The following is a 12,197-nucleotide window of genomic DNA, read 5'->3' on the forward strand; positions in this document are numbered from 1 at the left end:
GACACGCCAATCCATAACAGTAGCAATGCCAGTCAGAGGTTTAAATCACAAGAATCTGAGGGGCACTACCACTGCGCCTGTCACCGTGAGACATAAGTTAACAAGGCCACAACTGGGCCAGCACAAATCGGCGGACGGCAAGGCAGACTGCATTAAATATATCAACGCACATTGTATGCTATAACAATTGAAGTAAGGTATAAATTTCAATTGCCATATAATAAAATACCCTTCCCGTCCATCGCTGGCCCGTTCCCTTCAAATACGGAAAGCAGTAATGCTCACATTAGCATTAGAACATAGAAGATTAAAAAAGATTGAAAAAACACTTTTATTTCCAATACGAAGCGATCGCGAAAACCTATGAACTCTATCTTAAAATAGTTATTTAATTAATAGTTTTAAATAGAACTTGAAGTTACGCTAAGAACACTAAGGCTCCGTGAACTGGCACTGAGTGAACGATTAGCTGATTCCTATCAGTATTGCTAATTCATTTTTATCGTTTCTCGTGGTTTATTATTATGTTAAGATAATGTAAGGTGTAAAATCGTATTATACGAGTTTTTAAGTGAAATAGATTAACGCTTGATCGTCGACGATGATGTTACGGGTATTGTCTAGTACTATGATTCCCAAAGTGGTCAACATCGACCTCAGGGGTCCATTTAAGCGAACAAAAAAGGTATCACGTGGAGGTCCACGACTGTGGAGCAGCGTTCCCAATGTGGCTGGGAACTTAACACAATCATTCAATCACTCCTTATTTTTCTATTTCACTCTCTGTACATTTCGATAGCTATCTATAATTGCGGCCTATCTTAATAGTTATTTGTTCAACAAGAGAGCAAAGTCGTTTTTTGGTGCGAGTGCTGTTTTTGAGTCCTGAGCAAGCGAAAGATTCTATAGTTGAATCACGAGCGTAGCGAGTGATTCAGAATTAGAATCTTGAGCGAAGCGAGGGACTCAAAAATACGAGCTGCAAAATAACTTTGCTCTCGCGTGATACATACAACTTTTCACCTCAGCAGCGAGAACATATATATATACTTAACAGTTTCAACTAACTCTGGAGGAGTTAAAAAATTGTCGTCTTCACTGGAATCGCTCATATTTTCTATTTTATTACGTAGGTAGGTATCCAATTAACTATCAAAGAAGTACCTATCGCAAGCAAAAAAGAAATTTTGAATTAAAAAAAAAGAAAGCGCGCTTTTATTTATTGCGTTCCGGAACGTTCTCGCTTGTATTCATTGAAATCACACATTGCATTGTAAATATTGTTATCTTTAATTGACGTTATAAATTTAGCATATTTTTATTGCAACACTTGCTTTATTTTTAATGAAAATTGTAAAAACTAAATTATCATAGTATAAAATCGTATTTGTATTTCTCACATAATTTATCTTTTAGATGAATTGACGAGTTTCCGAACGTGCACTCGTTCAGCCATTTTGTGGGGGTCTACTATGTAGCTTAAATATCGAAGTACGAATAAACCATAATTTTCTTTTTCCTTTTTCTTGTAATGAAGTGAAAGGGACGGAGCGACTGATTTTGAAATATGTCGAATTTGTATTAGACCCCTTCGCATTAAATGACAAGTCTCCACTTAAAAAGCAAAAAGCTACTTTTTCTCACGGAGTGAGCAAAATAAGATTTTGCTCACTGATTTCACACAGCAAAATAGCCTTGTTCGAGCTGCTGAGGTGAAAAATTATTTAACCAGTGACATTGTTTCTTATGCAGCTCTTTTTGTATGATAGCAAGAGACGGGACGGTCAAGTCGTGTCTCTTTTGGCAAGCGAGACGCCAAAAGAGACACTACTTGTTTGCTTTTTTGCGGATCTGAAGGGCACTGCCACTACGCCCGTCAGTATCAGTAGGCCGAAATGACATTTTCCATAAATAACGTTTGGTCGAATTTTCATAACCTTGAAGGTTTCGTTATAATTAGGTTTTCGGTGTAATGAAAATTCGAACAAACGTTATTTCGGAAAAAAAAATTCGAGTTTGTGATAGGTTACCGCGCCTGTCATCCTGAGACATAAGTTGACAAGTCCCATGTGCCTGTAATTTCATCAGCACCCTTACCCTTCCAAACCGGACCACAGTAATGGTCACATTGCAGCTTGGTGGCAGAAATAGATAAAGTGGCATTACTCCCCTGGACCAACTCGTTCACAAGTAGATCTACAAGTAGTAACTGCTCTATTATTTATTCACTGCAGGCTCGATCGTAAATCATTGGACCGGGACACCGATATTGCGGTTTCTATCTCACCTGTTTAGTGCTGTAGAGACCCGTTATCGGTAAAAACATATCGGTACGGTACCTTTTAAGTAACTATTACCTGTTATTGCTAATACAATTCACTGTTTGAACGTTGACCCTGTCACAATATGTATAGTTATTATAAAAATATAGTGGATATTTTAGTGGATAGTTATTATAGTGGATAGTTATTATAAAAATCATATTTCAGCTGTCGAAACTAATGTTACGGCTCAAGCACGTATTACAAGTACATAAACAATATTTAAAAAGTAATTATAACATTTGAAAATGGAACTCTTTGGCTGTAGAATACAGTTTGTTTCATCTGACTGTCACTTGTTTTTAGATTGTGGCGTCATTTTAGAAATTGGTTGTCTACATCACCATGGATTTAACTCGTGAAAATTTTCGTAGTATGATTTTCTACGACTTTAAGTGTAATTTAACAGCTCAGCGGAGCTTCGCTCGACTTCAAACTGCTTTTGGCGATGAAGCACCATGCAAGGCGACTATTTATAGCTGGTTTGCAAAATTCAAATGCGGTCGTGTGAATCTCAGAGACGAATTTCGTGATGGTCGCCCGTCCACTGCCGTGAACAACAAAAACATCGATGCTGTGCGCCGTATGATCAAAACAGACAGGCATGTGACATACCATGAGATTCGGGCATCTTTAGGCATAGGCATGAGTCGAATACAGTCAATGCTACACAAACATTTGGGTGCAAAAAGCTGTGCTCTCGGTGGATCCCACACAATTTGACTGAGGCTCAAAAAACGAAGGGGCGTCAAATTTGGTGTGGGACATAGTAACAGGCGACGAAACATGGAGTAATAGTTACGATCCCAAAACAACAAAAAACAAAAACAAAGGTGTTTCGAGATTAGCCGAAACCAACCAAAGTGGCGCGCGTGCAAAGTGCCTCTAAGCGGATGATTGATTGATGATTCTTTTTTTAATAAAACTGGATACGTGGCTACTGTTGCTTTGGAGAATCGTTGTACCGTGAATAGTAATTGATACACGACCATTTGTTTGCCGGAAGTTATTGACAAACTCCGTAAAAATAATCGTAAACGCCGTATCATCTTACACTACGATAATGCCAGTTCTCACACGGCCAGACAGACAAATGAATTTTTGAAGGTAAACAACGTTGACGTTATGAGCCATCCCGCGTTCAGTCCTGACCTGCCACTTTGTGACTTTTATTTATTTCCAAAAATTAAGAACCAGTTACGCGGTCAACGATTTTCATCACCTGAAGTGGCTGTCGAAGAGTATGAAAAATATGTTTCAGAGATTGTCACGGAGGAGTGGCATAAATGTTTTCAAAATTGGTTCATTCGTATGAAAAAGTGCATTAACGCTAACGGAGAATATTTTGAGAAACAATAAATTCATTTCTGACCATTTATAGTATTTTTTTCTTATTCATTCCGGAAACTTAGTGCGCCACACGTATCATGGTACATTGTATAATAATAAGGGCGGTAAATAAGGAATTAAGAACGAGAGTATTAGAAGCTTGAAGTTGAAGACAGGGCTTTCGGAGTCGAGGTACGTAATACCCATACCGCCTGTGAAATATACAATGTTTTTAATCACATTTACGAGTACATAGTGTGATTGCATGCAGACTAACTGTACTATAAAGCTCAAAAAAGACCACGGACCTTTTTTCCTCTTATTACAGCCATGGTCGTGAATGAGAAGAAGAAAGTCCGAGGGTTTTATTTGGGACGTTATTCAAGTTAGCCTGCATGCAATATTACTATTTACGTGTAAGTGTGATGAATTTTTTTTTTAATTTCCATTCCTACTTTCAGTATTCAACAAAATTGAACATCAGCTATATCGATAGGTAGCATTTATCGACTGCAGTAATGCACGGCCCTGCATTTAAACAAAAGACTCGTAAGTGGGTATGAGAGCGCAATATCGCTGTCCCGCTCAGATAATTTATGGCCGAGTCTGCAGCGAGTAAATAATCTTACTATAATACCTAAGAGTACAATGAATCGGTCTCGACGAGTAGTTAGTTGTCTTACAAATGGTGATTATATTGACTTTAGGAAGTACGGTTTTTTTATTAGGGGTTTTATAAATATCCATTTAAATATTATTAAATAAAGAACTTGTAAATTGACTCACGTTGATGCCGTCTATGTGCACCGTGGGGAACTCGACCATGAGGTACATGTAGTTGGAACTACGCTTCTCTTTCTCGTTTATCATCTCGATCTCGCGGAACGTCAGACGGTCCAGCCAGTCCACCTGAAAACGGTTCACTTTTGAGAACAGTTTGACACAAAGGGTATTAAGACATAGTTAAAAAAATAAGACGTATATAGTTACGGGTAATATGTTGGAACGCAGTATCTTTATTAATGCTGTTTGGCGGCTGAAATAGGTAAGGTGGCAGTACTTCTCTGGACGAATTCTCCTTCATAAGGAGCTCTACTGTTACTGTGTGCGCGTGTATGATGTGTCATGTTGGATTGCAAGTTTATGTATGGTGACTATTAAAATTAAAAATTAAAAATTAATTTATTTCTCAATTTGGTTCAACAATGGTAGATCAGGTCCTCCCTTTAAGCAAATGTAAGCTTGTGTTGGGAAAGCCTTGTAACTAAGCTTAAAACTGAGAATTTACAACAAAGTTACATCAGTGGGTTAGTTTTAAGATATAATGATATTTAAAATGGAAAAATTAAAAATGAAATGAAAAATTTTCAGTATGTAATGTGTATAAACGTGTGTGTGTGTGTGTGTGTGTGTGTGTGTGTGTGTGTGTGTGTGTTTGTGTGTGTGTGTGTGTGTGTGAGAGAGAGAGAGAGAGAATGTGTGTGAGTGTGAGTGTGCGCATGTGTGTGCGTGCGTGCGTGTGTGTGTGTGTTTGTGTGTGTGAAGAGATAGACTATACATAATATTAGTTATTCGAGGTTTATGCGTGTGTTAAGTGACAATCTATTAACTTTTCCGTACCGTCATACTCGTAACAATCTAAGAAATCCCTAAGCAATATCTTAAATTGATGGTCATTGACCTTTTTAATATTTTTTACCTTTTTGTTTAGCATATCGTAATTGCATACGAGGTCCTATAAATCTGTATTGTCTTTGTGCAAACTTACTTTTTGTAAAAGGGACTGGGCGGAGACAGCGTCTTCGATTAGTGACAGGTAAGGAAGGGAATGTTCTATAGTTCGTCTGATTTCTTAATACATGTATATTGTATGATCAAATACTTCCAATCCTATCCTTAACTTTATCAAAACAACACCAGACGCAGTATTAATTTACGAGGCGTTGAAGTTAATAGATGTCAATGCAATCAAGCGTTAAAGGCCAAAGTGAAATGGTTTTCATTAGTGAACAATACAAGAAGCCACACAAGGCAACGTAGTACAACCAATCGGGACAAATCTGCAGTTTTAACCCCTATTGCTCATTACCAAGAGTCACTATCGTAAAGCCATTAGTTTGACAAGGTGCTATGATGGATCTTTTAGAAGCCACATAGTATATCTACTATGGCAACCGTTTACGATTTATTGCTTTAAAATGAAGTTGATGTTTATTTACAAGAGCACGTGCGCACTACGCGGCCACTGCAATGCGGGCTGCCGCAGTATCAACGGCATAATTCGGTTGTGAAACCGCCATTGACTACAGAATCATTTCAAAGACGGACGTGCAAAAGATTAATAGTTATTTGTTAAGCAAGGCTTCAAAGTTGTTGATTGACGCGAGAGAGAGAGAGAGAGAGAGGAAAATGGTAGATGAAAGAAAAACAGTAACTAATAATAACAAAAAGCACTTACTCAAAATAGCTCCGCACTAGGGAAACCCTGTGTCGCAGATGCCATGGACACATACATAGACAACCACAAATTACACCCAAACTCACGAGAGAAATAAATGTAGGCTATACAATTTCTCCCGGCCCGGGTATCGAACCTGGGACATCTGCGTGGCAGTCCGGCATGGTAGCCGTTCGGCCACGGAGGCAATTATAACAAACAAATCGGAGGAGGCAATTATAATAAATCAGTTTTAATAATCAAAATTAGTTAGTTGTCATTTTAAATTCAACTAAATTACATAAATTTATTAGATGTAGTGCTCCTTGTGAACGAGTTCGTCCAGGGAATTACTGCCACCTTACCTTTCTGCCACCAAGCAGTAATGTCAGCACTACTGTGATCCGGTTTTGAAGAATAAGGGAGCTGGGACATGGGACTCCTTGTACCCATTACTCTTTACGGCGCTGCCGTTGCCTTGAATATGGTACATACGACGATTTGTGTGGTTGCGGGAACATTGATAGGGAGCTTAACATGTTGGCTCGTAGTTAACAAGTGAAGCTCTATAACTTTATTTCATAAACCATATCACAAAAGCGCTCTTTTTAGTTTTGAACCAAAATTCTATTGTCTATGTTACTCGGTAATGAACGGAAACATTTATTATAGATAGAACACAGAACAATAGCGAGTAACAAAACGGAACGTCGTATTTTTCCTAATCAAATTTAATAAGTACGTATTGAATAAGTAAATTTAAAAAATACGATATATGTCGTTACTCAAACGCTTTACAGCATCGAGTATATTACCAGAAATAGAGACGATGTAAAGGCAATCCATCCCTAGCAACTCATCAGGTAAATGGGCCTTAAATAATTTTTAAATATCAATTCTTTGCGTTTGCGCTGAAATCACAAATTGGAAAACTGAAATAGTACAGCGCCAACAAATGACCTGTGTATACGTCTCCGTGTAATCCAAAAATATTCTGTATTTATTGTAATAAAGATAATATCTCTAACAATGGCGTGCTGTTCCATTCGGTGGTGTGGGAAAAACAGCAAAACATATTAGTACAAAACAAACGGAATCACATTTCATCGGTAATTAAATATTAAATATGTAATTTTGCTATTTAAAACTAAATTTAAACCGTTAAACTGGCCGTTTTGAAGTTAAACAATTGACGACACCCGTCAATTGCTTCGAATTCGGGCTGTCCAATCGTAGCGCAGGCACTGGTCACGTTGTAATGATTTGGCAGAATAGTTTTCAAACAAATTAAATGACATTTCGTCTCTATTTCTGGTTATATACTCAGTGTTCCACAGCCTCCTGATTGTTAAAGTGGCCTAAAGGTCTTGAAACCGGGCCATAAAAAAATATTGGCTTTAAACTTTAGTACTTAAAAAAGGGTTGGTTCAAATATATGGATTGTTAAGAAAATATACATTCAATATTGGTTGTGTTTCGTTATTTTATTTACTCGTAGAAAAAGTATTGTATGCGATACATAGGCCACTTTAAGTACCCTGTGAACGGAATCGTGGAAAAATCGACGCCTTACCTTCGGTATATGTCCATTGCGGTGTTTCTTCGCCAACTTGGCCAGTCGCTGCATCTGCTCCTTGCCTCGATCGGGCGCTTTCCCCGGCGTTCTCTCACTGCCTTCCACACCCGGCCACACTCGCAAGTCGAACATACCCTTTTGATAATTATTATTCACCTTTAAACTACATAACAATGTAACATAGAACTTTTTACATTTTTGCAAAAATGATAAACAACACTTCCTGCAAGTTTTCAACGTACTATGGGTAGTTCCCATTTTTACCCGATTTCAAAAAAGAAGGAAGTTCTCAATTGGACTGTATTTTTTTTATGTATGTTACGCGAGGCATTTGTGAGCCGATTTTGATGATTCTTTTCTTGTTGGGCACCTCAGTATTGGTCCCATTTAAATTTAAAGAAAGTATTCCACCTCTAAGAGTGGCGAACTAGGGAATGAATCCGGTTTCAATAAAACTTGGCAAATAGATTAATACCACGAACTTTTGAGGTCGGTTTTTTTTTGTTTTGAAAATATTTTTTGTCATTCCACCTTTGAAAATTCGCGCCTTTGAGTTTCAGCCTTTCGCTATTACACGAAGGTCCTTCAACATCCCGCGAGTGGAATTCTTTAAGCTTTGATTTGTGTTTAAACAGCCAGTAAACAAATAAAGCGCTTTATAGAACAGCAGAAAGGATACTGAGTGTTGAGGCATTTTCCAGAGAGCAATATGTATTGATTAAGGGCATCTACACTTAAATGGAACAGTTGTCATGCAGTGATAACAAGTGCAAGTGTCAGTAAATAACATTAATTTTATTGTAATTTTAACTAAAGACTTTACAAGCGTTGTAGTAAGCATTTTTATTTGAACTTAATATAACAGAAGAAGAAATACGAAGATGTTTAATTGTTTAACTTCAAGTAAGAGTAGTAACAAACAGTGAAATATCCAAAGAAAATGTTGTTTTGCGTCGGCTTGATAATCATAGTATTATTAGGAATTTGTCACAATTAACAGATTTCGCAAGCGGGATCAACTGATAGCTTTCCTTCGCTTAAATTTACGTGACACTCAATTTCATGGGTTGACATATTTATAAACATGGCAATGACTACCAACTACTGGATGTCAATATTTACTAGGCAAGTTGCAATCATAATTAATAAGCAAGTATGCCAATGTGATAACCTACATAAGTGCCTATTTTGTTGTTATTATTGTATATATGTGAAGACACACCCAAGTGACTTTTTAATTGGAATGTTATTCTGCTCTCACTTTGAAAATAATTAAAGTCAATATAATGGAAAAGGGTTCAGAATGGCCATACACATATCTATTCTCAATAAGTAATAATATTTGAAAACAATATTATTCTAAATTCTATTACATGCTTTAAATATCGTTTGGTATACCTTCACTAGTATACTAGTACTGCAATTTGACTTTGTTGCTTCGCAACTAAACATTTTACTAAGAAATTGAAATGTAAAGTGGAGTCTGTGTTAACGTCCTTTACACAGACTTCGAAAAAGCTTTCGATCATGTGGACCATGACAATATTCACTTCAAATTAGAGCACCGGTAATCACTCGTTTGGTGCGATCGTATTTTAACAATCGTTATCAAGTAGAAGTTCTTGGGGGATTTAGATCTAAGTACATTATAGATAATATCATTTGGCGTACCTCAGGGCACGCACCTTGGGCCTCTCTTTTACGTTTTGTTTTTGATTGTGCAACTAGTGTACTAAAAGTGAAACACTTAATCTAAGCCGCCGATAAAAATTCAGTACGCGAGTGCAATTCACTCCTAACTGTGAGAAGACACTTCCCATAATTATTGAGCAAAAAATTGAAAAATCAGCACTGGTAAGCGTTTAACATGCAAAAATTGCAATAGTAGTTTTTACCCGTATAAATATAAGGGTTATTTTGATTCTCACCTGCCTGAGCATTCCATGCTTCCCAAACAACGAGATAGTAGTCCCCCCAATAACCATGACCTTGCCGGGCCCCGCGCAGTCATAGATGGTCATCGCGAGAGTCGCGTTGCGCGGGAGATCGCTGTAGTATACTGGTAATGTGACCCATTCATTCCAGCTGGAAGTTTAGAGACAGACTAGACTTAGGGATTTCAAATTAGTGCTACAAATGTTGTAGCGACCACTGACCGCAGACAATACTAAAATAAAGCATCACTTTATTAGACCTGTAATCATTTTATTAAAGAAGCCAATATATTTTAGCTCATGCAAAAAGTATCTTATACTTTTCTGATAAAACTAGATAGATAGATAAAATGTTTATATGGGTCTACAGACACACATACATAACCGAAAAATATATAATAAAATAAAAAAGAAAATAAACAAAAGTTACTTCGTTGTGTTACTTCATTGTTACATGAAGTTAATAAATAATTAGTAAGTTATTACAGTGGGCTACAGAGAATGTTGAAATTCTTTGTTGAAAGTAATAACTAAGGTTCTTTATATTTTAAAATTTGCAGTTTAAAGAAGGGACCAGTTTTTTATAACTTGATATGTGGCTGCATATAAAAAATGAAAAAAATGAAAAACACATACTTACTTCCATCTATTAGTAAATGCCTTATAAGAAGTAGTTACAGGCAGGGCCAATGGCACTCCATCACTCAGCACCTGACACGTGACATACAGATCCGAGCAGCCATCTTGGTACAATCCGGAGAATTTGAGCATAGGGTCCGATAGGAGCTTGTCATACTCGGGTTTCGCACGTTTGCCTTCTAGAGTGCCACTGAAAAACAATAAACGATTGTATATGGGATTTGGTTGCTATGAAGAAAAAAGTAAAGAGCATGAAAAAAAAAAATTAAATAAAAAATCTTTATTTATTTATTATCTTCCCAGTATATAGCACTGCTATTGCAATAGTGTTGTAACATAAAATATGTGAAATTCACGGTTATACTATTGCTGAATGTAAAGCTTGATTCTCTTCATGTCAATACAACCGTCATTAATATTGCAAGAAACAAATAAAAGATATCTACTTAACTCAAAATGAGACAAACTTCTTGAGAGCTAATTCTGGTTAAAACAGTCCTTATTATAAAAAACGAAATAGTTTATTCCTTTTATTTTTAAATATACTATAGGGTGAATAGGAAATTGTTTAGATGTCTGTAATAAACTTTAATGTACATACATACCTTTGCAGTTATTATAACACTATTGTATTAACAGTGCGATATATATTCGAATATAGATTTCACACCGCACATGAAACTAAATACTGTCCTAGCTCAAAATTGGTGGAATTGAGAAAACAAAATTTTGAAATTGTATCTTATTACAAATTTACTTTATTACGATTATTTTTATTTATGCACAATATTTAGCTATCCACTCATAAACAAGAATATTTTTTTTTATTCCATAGGATTTTAGAATATTTCTCTATTGCATCATTTTGAGTAAAAAACAGTATTTACAGAGAGGAGGACGTGAATGAAATGGTTCAAGCTTTTAACTCTATTATTTTGACCATTGTTGGCAGGCATGCTCCTCTTCAAGTTGTCCGAGTCAAACACTTCCCCGCTCCTTGGCTCACACCAGATATCAAGGAGGTTATGGAGAGGCGCGACAGGGCACGTGCCAGATTGCGGAAGAATCCAATCGAAATCAATAGTAGGTCCTACATCGAGTTACGTAACCGCTGCAACAAGCTCTGTAGGAACGCCAGGCGCAAACATATTCACTCCCCTATCGAAGGTTGTCCGCCTACTAAGATGTGGAAATATTTGAAGTCTCTGGGTATCTGTAAAGCTGGTCATGTCTTTCCCTTCAATGTCGATCTTAACGCGCTGAACGACTACTTTGCATCTTCCCCAGCATGTTTAGATTCCGTCATAAAATCTAGAACTTTATCTGTCTTGGCCAGTGCACCTTGTCTTGCTTTAGACTCTTTTTGAGAAGTTTTGAGAGATTTTGGGAAGTTTACGATGGCAGATGTGTTGAAAATACTTAAGTCTGTCACCACGAAGGCTGTTGGTAATGACGGTTTGAGTCTTGATATGATCACTCCAATAAGGGACCTAGTAGTTCCTATCCTAGCTCATATCCTTAGTTTTTCCCTTTCCAGTGGTGTGTTTCCCACTGAATGGAAACAAGCTCATGTAATTTCTCTCCCTAAAAAATCAAATCCTTCTTCTTTCTCCCATTACCGCCCATATTATCTCCATACTTCCTGTATTGTCCAAAATTCTTGAGCACTATGTCCTTAATCGACTCACTAACCACCTCCTACGTTACGATATTTTCAACCATCTGCATCTGGTTTTCGAGCGGGCCATAGCACGGTTTCTGCTCTGGTGAAAACCACTGACGACATTCGTCTCAATATAGAAAATAAAAAAGTTACTATCCTCACTTTATTGGATTTCAGCAGTGCATTCAGTACTGTTGATTTTAATTTGCTTCTTGCTCTTAGCGGAATTCTGGTTTCGTTCGTATTTGTTTGGTCATTCGCAGCTCGTAAAGACCGGTGACACGCACTCGGACAGGTG

At 37.1% G+C, this 12,197-nt stretch overlaps 1 protein-coding gene across 1 annotated transcript; it reads right to left on the reverse strand.

Moving 5' to 3' along the window:
- Window positions 1-4,436: 4,436 nt before the first annotated feature.
- Window positions 4,437-11,862, reverse strand: LOC113225850 (phosphatidylinositol 3-kinase catalytic subunit type 3-like; the record flags this gene model as incomplete). Its single annotated transcript, XM_026458300.1, has 6 exons — window positions 11,856-11,862; window positions 11,508-11,676; window positions 10,238-10,426; window positions 9,592-9,748; window positions 7,661-7,798; window positions 4,437-4,559 (listed from the first exon to the last, which is right to left on the reverse strand). Coding segments are annotated over exons 1-6 (783 nt in total), but the record flags the coding sequence as incomplete, so codon positions are not given.
- Between the last annotated feature and the right edge of the window lie 335 nt (window positions 11,863-12,197).

Source organism: Hyposmocoma kahamanoa, unplaced genomic scaffold (genome assembly GCF_003589595.1).
Source record: "Hyposmocoma kahamanoa isolate Upper Pololo Valley unplaced genomic scaffold, ASM358959v1 176229, whole genome shotgun sequence".
Classification (NCBI taxonomy): Eukaryota; Metazoa; Arthropoda; class Insecta; order Lepidoptera; family Cosmopterigidae; genus Hyposmocoma; species Hyposmocoma kahamanoa.